Source organism: Scomber japonicus, chromosome 5, assembly GCF_027409825.1.
Source record: "Scomber japonicus isolate fScoJap1 chromosome 5, fScoJap1.pri, whole genome shotgun sequence".
Lineage (NCBI taxonomy): Eukaryota > Metazoa > Chordata > Actinopteri > Scombriformes > Scombridae > Scomber > Scomber japonicus.
The window spans coordinates 32480159-32498855 of NC_070582.1; the positions used below are offsets into that span (position 1 = coordinate 32480159).

At 39.1% G+C, this 18697-nt stretch overlaps 1 protein-coding gene across 2 annotated transcripts in view; it reads right to left on the reverse strand.

Annotated features, from left to right (window-relative positions):
* nup93 (nucleoporin 93) overlaps positions 1 to 16289 on the reverse strand; it is a 37045-nt gene extending 20756 nt beyond the window's left edge. The window contains exons 1-3 of one of the 2 annotated variants that reach the window (XM_053318778.1): positions 16275 to 16289; positions 12016 to 12196; positions 11022 to 11139 (exon numbers count right to left, since the gene is read on the reverse strand). In XM_053318778.1, coding sequence (XP_053174753.1) covers positions 11022 to 11139; positions 12016 to 12194 — 297 coding nt within the window. In that variant the 5' untranslated portion in view covers positions 12195 to 12196; positions 16275 to 16289. Of the gene's footprint in view, positions 1 to 11021; positions 11140 to 12015; positions 12197 to 13863; positions 13982 to 16274 lie in introns of those variants that run through there. The other variant, XM_053318777.1, reaches the window with a different exon arrangement.
* Positions 16290 to 18697: the final 2408 nt, after the last annotated feature.

Here is an 18697-nt window from a genome sequence, read left to right on the forward strand (position 1 = left end):
ACTGGAAGATAAATAAGGAAATACTCCATCGCTGTTAAAACGCTAAAAGGGAGGCGTGTGTTCGAGAAATAGGATGCAGGTAGAACTGAGGATTCATCTGATGGAAGCTTTTCTGCTAAGATGCGCAGATGTTAAGAAAGATCAGTGGACGTGCGTCTCTAAAAATACACCTTATTGTAAACCGAGGAACAAACATGTTTTTTTGGGAATCGTATGACAAAGCACTCCTTTAACTGCATGTATGTGATGAGCCTGTGTCTTTAAATACGCATGTTAACATGCACACATGGGCCGGCACACACAAGGCCCTCTGTATGAGCCTCAGTCATGATAGTCACACTGTCTGCGCCTGAGTGAAAAGCCTCACTGCGTGTTTGGGGCGAAATCAGCCGGCCCCGATTTTTCACTGGCTTCATGCTTATCACACACACTGAGATGTGTTGCAGGGATATATATGGACTGGAGATATCTATTAAGATACATACAGACACGATCAAAGAGCAGTTAAAGGGGAAATGAGCCTCGCTCTCTGTGCCAGGCATCGTGAAAGTAAGAGTAGGAGGTTTTCTGTCCTCGTTTGCCATGACACAATGAGCAGACCAGTGCCCGAGTGTGTGTGTGTCTGTGTGTGTCTGTGTGTGCGTGCGTAAGTAGCCCCACCCTTCACTCCTTCACTTCCTGTGTAGAAAAAATATATACATTAAAAACTACTGCATATATTCACATATATGTATTCGAGACGATAACAATTGCTTCCTATAATTAAAAATCGGTTTATACGATCATCGTCGTCATTTCATGTTCTCCTTACAGCCATGGACGATGTAGAATGACAAGAGAGGACATGGAGAAAGACAGACAGATGACAAAAGTGTGACAGACAAAGCACATGCCTGTCTGATACAGTTATGTGTGTGAGTATAATGTGTGTGCGTGTGCATATAGGTAATACTCACTCATGCTCAGCACCTGCCTGTTTTTTCAGACGGACAAGAAGACAGGATGAGATGAAGAAGAGTAAAAAAAATAGTTTTTGGTTTCTTTGTCTAGCCAGGTATCTGAGCTTTGACAGCCCAGACCGACCTGTGTTGCACCCCTCCACCTCTCTCCATCCCTCTGTGTCGCTGTGCCAGGGCAGCAGCAGCAGCAGTGGCCGCCATGCTGGGGCGTGTTCCCTGTGCCCCTGTCGAGCCGGCACGGCGGTCCGCTTGCAGCCTTCGCCCCCCCCATTTCGAAAAAAGCAGGCCAGTGACTGTTGCGCGTGAGCCGGAGAACCGAGTGGAAGTGCCACATCAAGACTCACTGGAGGTGGTTTTATTGTCGGAGGGACGTACCAACTGAGCATTCAGAAACGGGGGGGGATCCACGAGAAGGAGCTATGGATTCATATAGAGACTCAGTTCCCACCATCAGCTGACACCCCCCCCCCCCCCCTCTCTCTCTCTCAGCCCTTCTCCTCCATCCTCCCTCTCTCCCTCTCTCTCTCTCCTTCACTTCATCCCAGCATCTCTGATGGCCCTCCGCCTCCTCCCTCCCTCTCTCCCTCCCTCAGTCCCACTCATTTTCTTCCTTTTTATCCATCTATGCATCCTTTCTTCCATCCCTCTCTCCTCCCTCCCTCAGCTCAATGCAATTATAGTAATGGATTTTTTCCCCCTCAGTTGATGGCTTCCGACATCCTGTCTTGAAATGAGGCTAATCATGTTCTTAAGGGTCATGTTTAGTTAATGAAGGGTTTGGGAAGCACATGGGGCGAGGGGTGGTGGGGGGGGGGCATTCCCATTCCTATATGCAGGCTGACTACCACAGCACGCACAAAGCACACACACACACACACCTCCACTAGTGTAGTCTTGTGCAGATGGCACACACTCATTTACACACGGCCACATGACATACACCCACCGTCATATGTGCAAGCCGGCTCAGACGAGAGTGAAAATGCCTGCGCCCACGTGCTGCTAAATCTACGTTACACACACACACACACAGAGACTGTATACGCAATTGATTGCGACTGACACAGATACAGGCATGCAAACACAGCACACAGACCCTGTGCATAATACACATACACACACACACACCCTGTGAAGCGATGTCAGTAGTGTTCGTCTATCTCAGCAGATGCTCTGGGCTTAGCCAACTGCATCCACTGAACGCATGCCATCACTGCTGAAGGATATGTGTATGTGTATGTGTGTGTGTGTGTGTGTGTGTGTGTGTGTGTGTGAATGTAAGGGGTTGGGGAGGGCAGAGGAAGAGAAAAGATGTAAATGGGAGAGGGAAGAGAAGAGGGGGGGGGAAGAAATCAGAGAGCAGACAAGGTGAAGTAAAAGAAGAGTAAGCAGAAGGAGCATGTGAAAGAGAGTAAAAGAGGTAAAGAAAAGGAGAGACAGAGCCCTGGCAGAGAAAGATGGAACATGGGGGGAAAAAAGTGCCATGAGGACACAGAGACAGGAAGGAAAAAAAAAAAAAAAAAATGCAGCCGGTCGCCATTTTTCCCACCGGCACCGCTCTTCGCCTTCCACTTCTTATGTTTCATGTTTGTGTCCATTGTTTGTGAGATCTCCATGTTACTCTCCCTCCTCCTTTCTCTTGTGTATACATTAGAGTTTGTCTCCCTCCTTTGTTTACCGTTGTGTGCGTTATTTGATGGCGCAGAGGACAAAATACCCCCAAAATGCTAAATACCGACCGACCCACAGCAGTTCATTGTTAATCATGACAATTGCCAACACACACAGCGTACAGTGCAAACACCACACTGAGATCATGAAACAAGGATTTCATTGTAAAGACGGCTATTATGTGACAGGCTGCTGCTGAACCTGTATGTGTCTGTATGTAACATTCAAACTGAGTGATCAGACAATCAGCTCCGATTTGTTAAGAAACATGACTTTTATTTACATGTTCAGATTCTTGATGTTGGGACATTCTCATTAATGTATGCATCCAAGTGTGTGTGTGTACTAGAGCACACTAGAGACATATATATCGGTCCGCTGATATTGACCTATCACAGATATATCAGTATCGGTGTATATGTTGTCCAATATGGGTCAATATTTTAAAAAATTCTTTAAAGTTATATAGGCGGAATTTTATATATATTTGATTTTTCTTCTTAATTCAAGTTTGATATATGTATGCAATCTAAAAATATCTTTAAAAATAGTTTTAAAGCAGCATCAGGTTTGTTAAAATGTACATTTAGTATTTTTGTTGGTTTTATATCATTTGAAATGATATTTACACCATTTTTTTTACCAGAAGTAAGACTGAATGCTCCTGAAAATGTCAAATGGTGTAACCACAAAAGAATGATAAATATTAAATATTTATCCACCTACAGTATATTTAAGTGTAATTTTTTTGGGGAGTATTTCTACATTTCAATATTGAGCAGGACATATCCTCAAAACAACCTTTTTTTTCCTAAATAACACATTTTGGTTCACATTTATTTTCCTTGACACTGGCTTACACCACGTCATTGACCCATATACGTAGGCTGTTTATAATTATTGGTAATTATTAAATTCTCTGTTTATCATAATAATAATAATAATAATAATAATAATAATAAGGTTTATGTTTCCATTACATATCTTTGTCACAATTGATAACCACACTTGATGGATCGTTCAAAAAATGTGTATTCATGAACATATTCCATAAGTATATATCAGCCAACATATCCATATTGGAATTGTTTTACTCCCTAATTTTGGTATCAGCATTGGTCTCAACAATCCGTTATCAGTCAGGCCCTAGTGTGCACTATAACAACCTATAAGTATAATCCAATCAGTCAAACCTACTCAACCATACAGTATATGGCATTCTGCACAAAAGAGCCCAACAAACAGAACATCTGCCAATAATGATAGTTCCATCTCTTTGCACACCTTTGCATGTAATGTTAATAATTACAACATAATTGTGATATCATGATTAGTTAGATTTGCAAAAATCCTATGAAATTACAGCTGCAGATGAGAGACAATCACACTACATTTTACATTTTCTAATATTAAATGGAAAGTTTGTGCTTCAGTATCATGGAATCAACTCTGTTTCTTCTTTGCTTGCACAGAATAATCTGAATATCTGATTTAGTAATAGACTGAGAGGGAAAATGATGCTACATTAACAAACCAAAATCCATCTTGTTAAATCTGAGGAAGCCCACTACACATGGCCCACATTTATTAAGCCCTAAATCTAGGACTCTGTCTATAGGCATCTATAGTGAAGTCCTTACTGATGTGTGTTCAGCCATACATGCAGACACATCATTCACACACCAATTCCCTCGATATCTGTGTGTGTGTGTGTGTGTGTGTGTGTGTGTGTGTGTGTGTGTGTGTGTGTATGCCACACAAGAACCACAGAGGCATGCTCGTTCAAAGCTCGCTAATGCTAAACACACACACACACATTTATAGACACACATTCACATAAACTGACAGTTTCCATTGCCTTTGTGTCCCATATATCAACCTTCAGCGCTTCCTCCAATCCCAAGGCACTGTTATGTTAAAAGCAAAATTCAACCATTATAAATCTGTTTTTTTCATTATTCCAGTGATCTTAGATGCACCTCAGAATCTGTCAATCTTTCATCAGACACACCCTGGAGCTGCTACACACTCTTTCACTGCAGATAATGTATGGATTCAGATCATTTTCTCCTCCATTTCTGCGTTTCACAGATGAATAACGCTCTCAGACATCATGCTACATTGTGCCTGCAGGTGCTCCATTTTTTAGTGTTGTGAAGTATGTAATGCTGAGCTGTCTTTCAGCCCTGAGGCCCTACATCTAAACACCAGAATCTGTACCGCTGCACCTTTGATAAGCAGCAATGTCATTGGAGACATCTGGAGGACAGTCAACACAAATAGATGAGAATGAAATCCATTAAAGAGTGTGGAGCATGTGGATGTATGTATTGGTTAAAAGACCAAGATTAGAATGAAAGTCATTTCAAAGATGGTAACAATGAGCCTCTACCTCTTTTTTTGACTAGATATTTATTCATATCCGATTACTTTCCAACTAGCATTAATCAGTATGATACACTGCATGCATTTCCTTTGATGTCAACTATTTAGATAGATGAAATAATCTTACAATGTCTAACGTTAAGTCTACTGTTTTTAAGTGATGCTGTTGCCTGGGTCTTACACTGATTATGTGAATCCTGTGTTGTGTTAATGTTTTCTTATATCTTAGCACCAATTAACCTGCTTTCTTCACATTGTATTTGGTGAAGTGAGGTGTCTGCAAGTGTCACAGCAGGATGTTAAATCATGATCCGTAGGAGGAGGAAAAGTGGGCTGCAGTGCAGCTTGATGCTGATCAGAACTTGGCTCTGTTTTCTTTCAGCAGTTTTACTTTGAAACCACAAGCTTTCCTCTGTTGTTTTGTTATTTCTGGCTGAACGTGCCTCCTGAGTCTGCTTAATTTTTGTTGGCTCGTTGTCACGGAGCCAAACACACCCAGTTAGATTAGAGTCATTAGTCACAATTTGAAATTAGAATCAAGTGTGCATATGCTCTCATGATCCGAGTCGAAACACAAGTTGTACCAGCAGCTGGCTACATGGTCGACTGCTCACCTCTGTGTGGTCAACACACAAATCTCTGTACTTTTGTAATGCAGCCTACTACAACTACCAAAACTATTATTTTTTATTTGTTGTTGACGGCGTGCCACAAGATTGTCGGCTCAACTCCGAGGTCCTTTTTGGAGGATGTAGTTTGTGGAATTGTTTTAATGGAGTATGGTTTTTAAAATACAAAGTGAAGCCACAGAACTGAACTTTTATATTTTAAAGACCGTGTAAAGTGAATTCAAACATTTTCTTCTAAACACATTAAATAGCTCATAAATGTATTTCTAAAAAATGTGTAAAAAGCATTTCAACCATTTAGATTTGAATTGTGGAGCTAGGCTTCAGGGTTTAGTGGGCAGGTCTGAAAATGATTAGCATAAACCCGCCCCTGCTGCTGTAGAGGTATAAATACATTCAGCACACACACTACTACTACTACTACTACAGTCTACAGTTAGCCAGTTAGCTCAGTTAGCCAGTTAGCCGCCAAGTTATCTGCCAAGCTAGCCACCTAGCTAGCAGCTGAGTTATTAGCAGAAAGCTCTCAGACGTAGGGTCCATGTTTCTGGTAGAGGTGGTGACTTTGATTGACAGGCGACACTTGGTAGGGGGCGGGGTTTCAGTGAACTCGGTGGGCACTCCCACAGCGTTTGGGAGCAGAGAAAGAGACTATAGTTGGCGATTTTTTTAATCATTCAAATTTGGCAGAGTGGTTAACAACACACTTTTCTGTGGTATGTCAAACTCAGAACATATATTTATTCTTACTTTACACAGACAGAAGGAATACTGTTCTGCACTGTTTTTTGTACATTAAATTCGTATTGTTTGAGTTACTAGAGGTGGATATCTACCTACTGATTGATAGTAAGACAATGTGATGTTACTCAGATTTACAGTTCTGTGCAAAGGTTTTAGGCATTTTAGATATTAAGATGTCTGATCAGTCCCAAATTTATTCTGCAGCATGAAAACGACCAGAAGCATCCAACCAGAGTCATAAAGAACCATCTTCACTGACAAGAAGAACAAGGCTGCTGTTTTTAAAGGCAAAGCACCAAATATTGATTTCATCTAGGTCTTTGTCTGTTTACTGAACTTTGTATGAAAGTGATAAATAAAAACTGTTCATGGCATTATTCTTTTGAAAGCATCCTCACTTTACTTTTAGTGCCTAAAACTTTCCCATTGTACTGCACATGTGATCCAATGAAGAGTTAATTTGTTACAACAGATAAAAGCCGTTCTTAAAAATGAATAAACAAACACCTGTGTGACTGATACTCCCTGGAGCACACACACACACACACACACAAAAACATGTTTTAGGATAATAAATGCATTCATTAATAATAAATGCATTTATTACCCTAAATCATTGTTTGTGTGTGTGTGTGTGTGTGTGTGTGTGTGTGTGTGTGTGTGTGTGTGTGTGTGTGTGTGTGTGTGTGAAGGCACTCCAGGGAGTATCAGTCACACAGGTGTTTGTTTATTCATTTTTAAGAACGCCTTTCATCCGTTTTTGCAAATTAACACTTCATTCTTAACATTGCATTTCAATCCAAGCTGCTACATTACATTCATTTGGCAGACATGGTTTTCCAGGTGTCGCTTGGTAATTAGTGTCTTTGCTCAGCGACACTGACATGAGGACAGGATTGAGCTGCAGATGCTTTGATTAATGGCCAACCCGCTCTACAACTTAAGCTACTGCTAACCTGTTAACTGATTAAAGTTTAAACTAGTTTGATAAACCAACCCGTACTTCATTTACTGCTCACTACAATCACAGAGAGAGAGAGAAGAAGGAGAGAAGAAAGAGGGAAGAAGGAGGAGGGAGATTTTGGATGGCATGCAAAAACGCTCCTTTATGTAGCTGTTATTGAATATTGCTGAGTAAGCCTAGTGTGTAAGTAGTTCTTTTTAAAAGTCAAATATTATTTGTCACATACACAATCATACACAGCACAATACACAGTGAAATGATCTATTTCACAAGAGTAAGAGCCTCATTTATTAGTTAGGTTTTTGCCTACTTATCCACTCCACTAGCCTAAGAAACATTCAAATTAAATATTATATACTGGTCTTTATATGACTGCTAATACAATGTTAACACTAATGTTCAGCACCTTCTTGGAATCGAGCTGTAGTTAGTCTCTGACACAGAGGAGGAATTATTCCACTGAAGTGAAACTTTATAACTTTTTAATGCAATGCTTTCTTATAAACCAATAAAGGGGAAAGTGCAAGAACAGTGTGTGTGTGTGTGTGTGTGTGTGTGTGTGTGTGTGTGTGTGTGTGTGTGTGTGTGTGTGCGTGTGCACCCCCACGCTGCCAGAAGCTAAGTGCTCTTCCAGTTAGTCAGTCAAACCCACCCAGGCTAGCACACATCCGGCTGGCCGAGAAAGAATCAAAGACATTTAGATTTTTAAAAAGTCCAGTTCATGTGAAAGACTGAAAACTGATCGGAGGGGGCGGGAAAAAAAGAAGAGAAGATGAATAAGCAGGTGTAAAAGAGTGAGTTAGACTAGACTGCAGTCGCATCTACAGCTGAACAAGCTTAGAGAGAACAGAGGTGGTGGAGAGAGATAAATGAACAGAGGATGAAGAAGGATGGAGGGACGGAGAGACAGATGGAGCTCAGAAAAAGGCAGCAACTTCCCATACAACCTGGAAAATAAAATATTCAAAGGAAATACTAGTGTGTATCAATCTTTATATACACTGTAGCTGATCATAACTGCAACTGCCTCTAATGGAGTCTACTTATTTACTATAAAAAGGTAAAATAACATTGCCAACACAAATTATTAAATGCTTAAACTGCAATCCCAAAACCAATTTGGGAAGCTACGACTCGATTGTTGAATTTTATGACAATATGATGCAAAATGATTCCTCTCAGAAATATACTGTACAGCTAATAGAAGCCATATAACAGTGTAGAGTATAAGCACATTTTACAACTGTACTTCCATGTCGTTATGGCTTTACTGCCTCCTGCAGCTGAGTACTCTAAAGAGTCTCATTGATTGTGGTTCTAAATCAACTCTTGCTTCACATTCTCTGTATATTATTAAAGCCAGAGACCAAAATATGTTGAAAGCAAATGCCACCTCGCCAGGGTTACACGTTACAGTGTGAGTGTTTCTCCTGCCGCATCTCCACCCAGCACCCATTTACCTCCATCAGTAACCAGATAATATGACCACAGCAAAACTCAGTATCTTCCCACTCTGTAGTGAAGATGGGGCAGTTAAGCTTCTGTTAATGGAAAAATGACTTCTGCTTCACCATTTCAGACTTTTTGCAGATCCATTCTGAACCAATTCTCAATGTTCAACTGAATACATGGGACAAAGTACAATGCACGCACCCACAACAAATACTCCAGATTTTTGTTTTTTTCTCTTCATGTAAACAGGGGTGTCAAACATGCGGCCCGTGGGCCAGAACCGGCCCACAGAGGGGTCCAATCCGGTCCACTTTCCTTCCTGTCTTCTTTTCCTTCCTTTTTTCATTCCTCTCTTCCTTCCTTCCATCTCTCTTTCCTTTCTTCTTGTCCTTTTTCCGTCCTTCCTTCCTTCCTTCCTCCTCCCTCCCTCCCTCCCTTCCATCTATCTTTCCTGTTTTCTTTACCTTTTTCCATCCTTCCTTCCTGTCTTATTTTCCTTTCTTCCGTCCTCCCTTCCTTCCTTCCTTTCGTTTGTCCCTCCTTCCTTCCTTCCTTCTATTCGTCTATCCTTCCTTCCTTCCATCTTTCCTTCCTTCCTTTCCTCTTTTTAATGATCCGGCCCACATGAGATCAAATCGGGCTATATGTGGCCCTTGAATGAAATAAGTTTGACACCCCTGATGTATATACTGATTATGGTCTGCAGTCTTACACTCTCCTACAGGTGTAAGCAGAGATCACCTTGCTTGAATATTTTCCCGTCATTGACTGAATTTTTTAAATAATGACGGAAAAATCTGAAGGCCGTCCATCATTTTGAGAGATTACACTGAGGGTTATGAACCATAACTAAGTTATTCACACCCCTGTCCAGTTGGTGGGTTATTATCTAGTCTTGTCTATTGTCTCAAGTGCAAGACCTGATTGCTAGGTCAAAATTTGGTATAGACACTTTATGATGGGATTCTTAGAGCAGGTCAAAATTCACCTGGAAAATACTGCGATGGTGTAGAATATGAATGGTATGTAAGGGTTAAGAAGCCCAAAAATCACTGATAAACGAGGTGAAAAAGAGGGACTGATGTGGTGGAGGATAAATGCAAGAACTTGTAACATGTGGCCAGAGAGGACTAGATGAATGTTCTGGTGCTGACAGCATGTTGAAAAGTACAGTAGCAGACATGATGCTTACGTAAGTGTTTTTTTACTACTGTGGCTCACAGAGGGATGCAGCTGTACCGACTATTACAAAATGAACATGGATGAAGGAAAACAAAAGCTAATAAATATGTCTTATCATCATTAAAAAATTAAAATGAAGATGATGGGTAATATTAAATGATGACGGAATATCTATGAGCCTGTCTAAATCACGGACAATGAGAAAGTCTAACGCAACCACTGGGTGTTAAGTAGGGATCGACCAATATGGTTTTTTAAGGGCCGATACCGATACCGATTATTAGTAATCAAGGAAACCGATAACCGATATTTAGAACCGATATTAATTTGCAGTAAAAATTTAAATTTTGGTGTCAAAATGTAGAATAACACACTTGGGATTAGACTGAATACAGTATACTGTTTGTTTGTTTTTGTACACTGTGAAAATCTGTTATAAAAAAAACTTTTGTAGAATAACACAACTCTGATGCAAATCTGGGTTGAAATGGTTCAAGCAATTGTTTTATTATATAAAAACAAAAAGTGCAGAGATCTCTTGAAGTTCAACAGGTTCAGCTCTCTTAATCTGTAGGCTACTTGCTGTACCCATATGTTGCTATGTCTTCTTTTTATTAAATAAAGGAGCTCCAGGTCATGTTCACTTGATCATTCTTTTTTTCTTTTTTTTTTTTTGCAGTGGTGCTATTTATTTTTAGAAGCGTTTCATTTAAGCTATTTGCAAAATCGTGTCGCACTTGATTTTACAGCTGTAGTTAATTAACATTACAGGCCCAAAAACTAATTTAAATCGTTGTTTGTTATCTGGTCAATCTGGTCTCTGCATGGCAGTGTTTAAACACCACAGCCAAAGATGTTCTCTTAGACAAAGATTCATCACTCTGTATTGTTATGATATCTGAAACAGTGGACTGTGTTTTTTTGCAGTTCACAAAAAACGTCACACAAAAGTCTTTCTCTAGTGAAACAACCTATATATGTGTCACATGAGTGCATTAGCAGCTAGCCGGACTCATGGCCTGATGTCGTTCATACCTGTATGTCTGTGTCTTTGACTGGCTCCAGGGGCTCGAAGGTGGTGGCGGCGCTTAGACTTTCCAACCTCTGAGAAATGTGGAAGATGTCTAAACCTCTGGAACCGAGGAGGATTGACCTATGAGTGCAACAGAGTGGTGAATGAATGAATGGGATGGAGGAATTCAACTGTAGTTTTACTTTATATCCACTAGAGGGCACAAGAGATGTTGCTATAATGACAGTGCTATCCAGTGGTTAAAGATCACATCCGGTCAGTTCTCATGATTTGTTGTTTGTAAGGGGGAAAAAAGAACAAATAATACAATAAATGGCACTTATAATACATTTAATTTTTTAAATGGACACGGCCCAATTAAACATGCTTACAAATTTCTTACAAGAATAATCCTAGAATAGTATCTAGATCTTTTTTATGGGCTCAGTGAAAATTTTCAAAGTGCTTTTGCATTTAATGTTTTACAAAAAGTAGTTATATTGACAATTTGGCCAATTTGTACACTACGTACTACATTTTATATAGTTACTTTAAGGTTCTAAAGATCAAGGCTGTGTCCAGAATCACTCCCTTAGTCACCCATTCACTACACCCTATGTAATAAACACTAAATCGTTCACTCAGTAGTGAGCAGCAAATCAAGATTTCATACACTAACTATACAGTGGATATATTGACACACTCAGCATTCAGACACTGAAATAAAATAGAGGAGGGTAAATGTATGCACTGTATAGTAAATACGGAGTGATTTTGGACACGGCATAAGTCTTCAAACAATAAACAGGAGCTAGGTGAAAATTGGAAAGCTTTAAGAAATATCTGGAAGAGATTATCATTAATGCATTAAATCAAATGGTGTTGAATATCATCACTTTAAAGATACAAGTTACTAAAGTAAAGATCGTATCAAAGTGTCAGGTGAAGAGAATCTGAAATTGCAGAAATCTAATGAGATATTTTTATGCTTATGTAAACACGGGGCATATTCCTTACGCTTTTACGTCAGCAGCATCTTGCGAGGTACGGGTCAGGGTACGAGATCGAAGTCTCTCTCCCGCCTGCTGGATCTCCTGAAGGTTCCTCTCAACGTGTGGCAGCTCTGACACTGCCTCTGTCTCTGCAGCTAGCTGCTCAGCCTGCTGCAGAAGCTCCCCGAAACCCTCTGCATCCATACCTGTAGAAAGAGAGAGAGGGTGATTATGAGTGAATATAAAGACAGTATATGTCAGGGGTATTCAGTTAAAATTCACTGAAAATGTAGCTTTATGTTCATTCCTGATTAAAAGCCCTACTTTCATTGTCCACTTTACTTTTCTTCAAGCACACCATGTGAAATAGCTTCCTCTTATCTGCCACCTCTCTGTCTCTCCTCTTTTCCCCGTGTGTATCTCACTGACAGTCATGTCTCTCCGTGTGTCCGAATGTACGGATTTGACTGGCTGATTAGCCTCACACTCCACTTTCATCATAATAGCTGGAGAAGCTGTGTCCATTAAAATAGAAACGCTCAGACAAAATTTAACAATCCTCAATATGTCATAAGTTACAGGTCTGGGTCTGGATAGAACAGCATCTAGGTTCGGATCTGGATCCCGGTCTGCCTATTAGTGACCTCTGGTGCTATCCACTAAATATAAGTGTAAGGCAATGTTGACCAATGTTCCTGATCCACAGGCAGGAGACCTTTATGGAAATGTGGTATTTTACAGGATTATTACATCAATGTGTTACATGATTTGTCAGATATCTAATTCCCTGGATTAATTGTTTTTTTTTCTGTCAATTGTTTTTCAGTTGAATTTGGCAGACACTTTATTGCACACAATATATAGCTGCTGCAACATTACATACAGTATAGTGTGATATGAAAGAGTTATCCTTATTTCATTCAGCGTTTATTTGGTTTGTCAAAGTCCATGATTTGGCACAATGTAAGCCAAGAACACAACAGAGCTCAGAAATTGTGAACAATCTGGTATACTAAGATAACTGTGTAGTAAATAACTTGGATAGTTGATCATGCAACAGCACAAAGACATGAAAACAAACAGCCACTGGATTTTAGGGTTAAAAAGTGCAACGTTCTTAACAGGTCAAGTGACTTCAATCCAAATGATTAATTACACCAGAATGAAGGCAAAAAGCCCTGAAAACAAACCAAGTGAAGGTGGCTGCAGTACACAGTTACATTACTCTAAACAAACTGTTAATAGTTAACACAACACCCCAGAAAGAGAAAATGTGCTTGGATACATAAGACAGAACACAACTTCACATGTGTATTTTAATCAAAAGGAACATTGATTAATTGAGTTTAATAGCTGTTTTTATCTAACTCAATCATCCCCATTCCATCTTCAGTTTCATTTCAAGTTTTACAATTTCTCTAATTTACTGCCACAAATCTTCAACGTATTAAACAGAGCTCATGTCATACAGACTGTGACTAACATAACATTTATAAAACACATACACAAGCCTGCCAAACATCTTCTGACAGCTGACACCAACAGACTGAACCCATGGTGTGGTTGTCAAGTTAGCTCAATGTTAACACGATGCTAACCTCCTGGCCAGCTAGTTTGTAAAAAAGAGACAGCTGGAGCGGTTATTAAACTACCTATGAAGGCAAACTAGATACCAAATATACATTAATGATAAAAACCTCGTGTTAACCTCGTGTTTGTTAGTATGCTACTTTAACCTGGCTAGCTTCATGTCAAAATGAATGGCGCTCTACGGCAGCTAACAGGCTAAGCGGCTAACATACGCTGGCAGTTCAGTTAACTTTAAAACATCAATATTGAGAATAACTATACGTTGTTACAGACAGCTTCATACCTGCTGTGTAGGATGAATGTAGGTGCAGAACTGTCTGTACTCCTCAGTTAATTAGCGCTGGTAGAGTTTAGCTCAGAGGTGCAACATGAACACAAATGTGTTGTTTCGCATATTTTCCCCGGCTCTTCTGAGGAGCACGCTGATTGGATGACACGCTGCTCCGTACAGGATATGACATCATGCTTGCTCGCTCTCCTCAGGATGTGATGCGCGCTGCTGTGCCAACAGGTCAGGAGGACTTTGACAGAGGCTGACAGACAAAAACTGGTTAAAATTGACTGAAAAACAGTCCAGTGTCACTATCAAACCTAAAAGAAAAAACATCAATCAACACAAAGTTGCCCATATTAACTCACCTAGAGCTCTACTGGTTCTTTAAAGTATAAATTCAGGACAAGGCATGTTTTATTTAAGTGGTTTAATCCTTCAACTCTTCTTTTCATTGCCAATGCCTTAAATGACAGGTTCACAATTTTTCACGTCTGTCTTAAAACAACAGTCAAGTGTCCTTATGAACACTGAATTGCTCACTGTAATCATTCCTCCTGTTCATACTGACTATTAAAAGTCTGCTTCAAATGTGCTTTTAATGAAAGTGATGGAGGACAAAATCCCCACACACAGTCTTTTTGTTCAAAAATGCACTTGAAGCTTCAGAACGCTGAGTTAGTCATATCAACTGTATATTCACTACATTTACAGTCTTTTTAGCATTACATTCTCTCTTTCTGTTTCCTCAGACAGTGTTTCCATGTAGTCAAACATGCATTTAATTTATGCAAAAATGCATTAATGAAATAAAAAGAGGGACTTCAACACTAAAAAGACATATAACATTTAACAACACCTAGTTGATTTGACACTTTTTGCACAGAAGGAGGACTGTGGATTCTGTCAATTGTAATTTTGATTTAATTTAGACAGGGACAGTGCACAATAAAACATTAACTTTGTATAAAACAAGGAGAGATGCATTGCACCTTGCAAGTTGCTATTTTCTGCTCGTAGACCCTGGAGCAAGTTTCGGGACAATCCGCCACCCTTCGTTGTTTTGCCCATTTTTGGTCACCAGGTGGAACAATAGATCCACACACACAGTCCATGTACGTGGATTATGGCCCCCATCACTTGATTGTGAGTGCATAATGAAGGAATCTTCTAATGGTCAGTATGAACAGGAGGAATAATTATGGGAATAAAAACCTATTTACCAACTCTGTCTTAAAACTGCTGTTTTAAGACAGAGTTGAAAATTGTGAACCTGTCCCTTAAACATCCAGTCAGCACAAACCACATCTCATTTTACTTCCACTTTATATGGTTTAATAATACTCATCTTCTCACTGCTGACACCTTATGTAAAAGTAGGTTACACATGAGAAAGTCAGGTGACAGGTTTACTAGGTAAAATACACTTTGCCTTAAGGATTGATTACAAGCACATGGGTAATATTGTCCATATGAGTAACATCATTGGTTTTAAATGTTTTTCATCCATCCTCTACAGCTGACCAGCATTCAGTGGTCTAGAGTTAGGAAAAATGACGGTCTGTTTGCACACTCACTTTTAACTGTAAAAAATGACAGAATCTCATCTGTTTTGAAATTTAATGGGGACAAAGGGCATGTAAGTCAGTAAATAAGTAAACTGACTATCTATGTTTAACTTGTTGACTGCTGACAAACAGCAACCTTCATTGATTAAAAATGTTATATCATCATCTGAGAATAATCTAGAACAATTTATATTGCCTATGTCCTTCTATAAATATCAGTTTGACTGCTGTCTGAAATCTGCATAGCTCATAATGAATCGATACATTTGCTTTTTACACATACACACAAATTAAATCATATATTATATTTATGGATGTCTCTTTTATCTTTGTTGGTGTCATTTAAAAGTGATCACTGTTTTAACACTCTAGAAACATTTTAACAGGTCATTTATTCTTTTAAAGGACTGATTCAACATTTTTACTTCAGTCTAATATAGTCTGTGAAGCACCTCAAAATGATTTACTGCTATGTCACCAAAGTGTCTCCCACCCAGTCACCCCACATGGAGAAAAGGCCAGTCATACCATGATCAGGCCTGAATTAAAAAATGTTAACGTCCTTTACTTTTGTTTCGTTTGTCGATTTGACCCTTGCCGTTGCCTCCTGAGAAGAACCCACTGGCTATAACTTGAATCACAAAGCTGAGATGTTTAATGAATGGCTGTATCCAGGCTAGTCTGCTGCTTTCTTGGGACAGATCTGGTCATGTGAAGTAACAAACAAAACAAAAAACAACCCAGAGCTACGTCATTATATAATGAAATATGCACAACTGTTTCTCTATTTTACAACACAGACAGTACAGCAGTGTTTCTAAGACCGTTTACTACAAAACACATATTTAACCTGACCTGAGTGGATCTCTGTTTCCAGGGCCTCTGTGATGATCATTATCAGGTGACCTTTGATACTGGAGGCGTATATATGGGGTTGTTATTGTGGTGTAAAATCAGAGAAGAAAATACACTTGAACATGCCAAAAGATATAAAAGTGTCTAATTCAATATAATAATTAAAAAAGAAAGCAGCAAATTTGTAACCCACATGCATTTCATTTTAGTATCTCAACTTGAATCATTTTGTAATTAGACCTATACATCTCAATGAAATGAAAATGATCATTTTGCTCTCCTAAGCAAAAAGTACATGAATAAATAATAACATTTCTAATTGCAATCAGGTTTTATGACACTGCTATTGTGCATTACTGTGCATTAGTGCAGTTTCCTGTGACACACTTCCATGGAACTGAGCCATCGCTAATGTTATTATTTCCACCTGGGCGTTTCATGTCTTCGTCATTTAAAATGTCATGACAGGAAGGAGGTCGCACCATCATTTACTGTGTATTAATGGATTTAAACTGAACACGCATCCTGTACATTTTTTTCTAAATTAACTTAATATTATTAACTCACTTAGACATTTTTGGACGATCACCTACTTATGTTAGTGTTCACCTGTAATGTACCGTGAATCTAGAGTAAACAACACATTTGGTAATTGCATTTTTGCATCTCATTAAACCTTTCTAACAAATGTTTGTTCTTCATTAAGACAAAAGGGAAGCCTAGTTGTGATCCAGTCTATAAAACACATTGTTCTCAATTTGCCCTGGTTTTTTTGTGTGTGACCCAATTAAAAGTAGAGACCTGCCAGTTCGACACTGGCCTACATTTATCCATCCTCTCTTTGATGACAGTCTGACACAGAAACCTCAAATGTCTGACAGATATTTTACAAATAATAAACACTAGTATCTAATGGTAAAACCAAATTTAATGTGCATTTAAAATTGTCTTGGTATGGTTAATATCCCAATAAGTACTATGCAAATTTGATGTATATTTATGGATAGTTTAAAATAGTTTGATGAACAAAAATGAGTCTACAGCTACACTAGCAGCTCTGAGACAGTGCCTGAGTTCACTACTTTGAGCTAAATATCGTGTAGTTTACAATGATCACCATCTCAGCCAAGCATGTCACAATGCTAATATCTGAAAATCTAAATACAAAGTACAGCTGTGGTTGATGAGAATGTGATAAGTTTTGCATGGACTAAACTCAGCACCATGGGTGATGGAGCCTTCTCTTCTGCTGCCACACGTCTTTGGAACGCTCTTCCTGACCAACTGAGGGTTGACTGCTGAGAGTTTTGGAGAAAGACTTGGGACATTTGTTTTGTAGCACCAAGAGATTTGTTTTCAAATGTAAAGCGTGTTACATATAAAATGTATTGTTATTATTATTATAAACCGAATTATTGACCTGATTGTGAAAAGTCAGGTCATCACCACTGTCATGAGGATTCATTGTCAAGGCACCAAAGTATCAACTGCAATTCATCCATCAGTTGTTGACATATTTTATTAAAAGAAACATGAATGTCAAGTCCTCTTGCTGTGTATGAGGAAATGAAATACCTAGGTCATGTCATATCTGATGACTGGACGGATGACAAAGACATCCATCGACAGCGCTGTAAAATGTATTCTCAAGCTAACATGCTCATAAGGAAGTTTTCTATGTGCTCTGACTCTGTGAAGTGTTATCACTCCATGTTATACTGCCAAATGTGGTCTAACTATAAGAAAAAGAGTATGTAGAGGCTCAAGGTAGCATACAATGATGCAATGAGGCTGCTGCTCTGTGTTCTTAGGTGGTATAGTGCCAGTCAATTGTTTGTGTCCACTACAGTGCCAACTTGTGAGGCACTCTTAAGACAGCTGATATTTAGTTTTATGCGTCGCCCTAGTCAGCCATCTGAAAAGCTGTTACACGTCTAGGCTAAGACGGCATTGGTGCAATAGCTTGTATATCTTATAATATGCATATTTCTTTGTATTCTATGTTTTTACTGTATGTTGTGTTATATGGACCTGTGTCTACAATAAGTTTATTATTATCATTATTATTATTAACCTCATGAAGGCACTTAACAAAACTGGGATCGTCTAAGTCAGTAGGATTTGTCCTCTGTGGAACATTAATGTTTGGACAAAACGTCATGGAGATCCATCACGTTCAGATATTAGTCTGCACCAAAATGATGGACTGACTGACAGACATTGCCAGTCCTAAAGGCTTCTCATGTGATCAGAATAGGACATTTTAAAATAATATTCTTGAAAACTACTGAACAAACCTGTGAGCATGAGAGAATATAAAATCTAGATTTGTTGCTGTGGATAGTCAGACTGGTAGTGAGTTTGCATCCGGATCACTGATTAAACTTTTAAATACACTTTTAGAAAGTGTCTCATTGATTAAT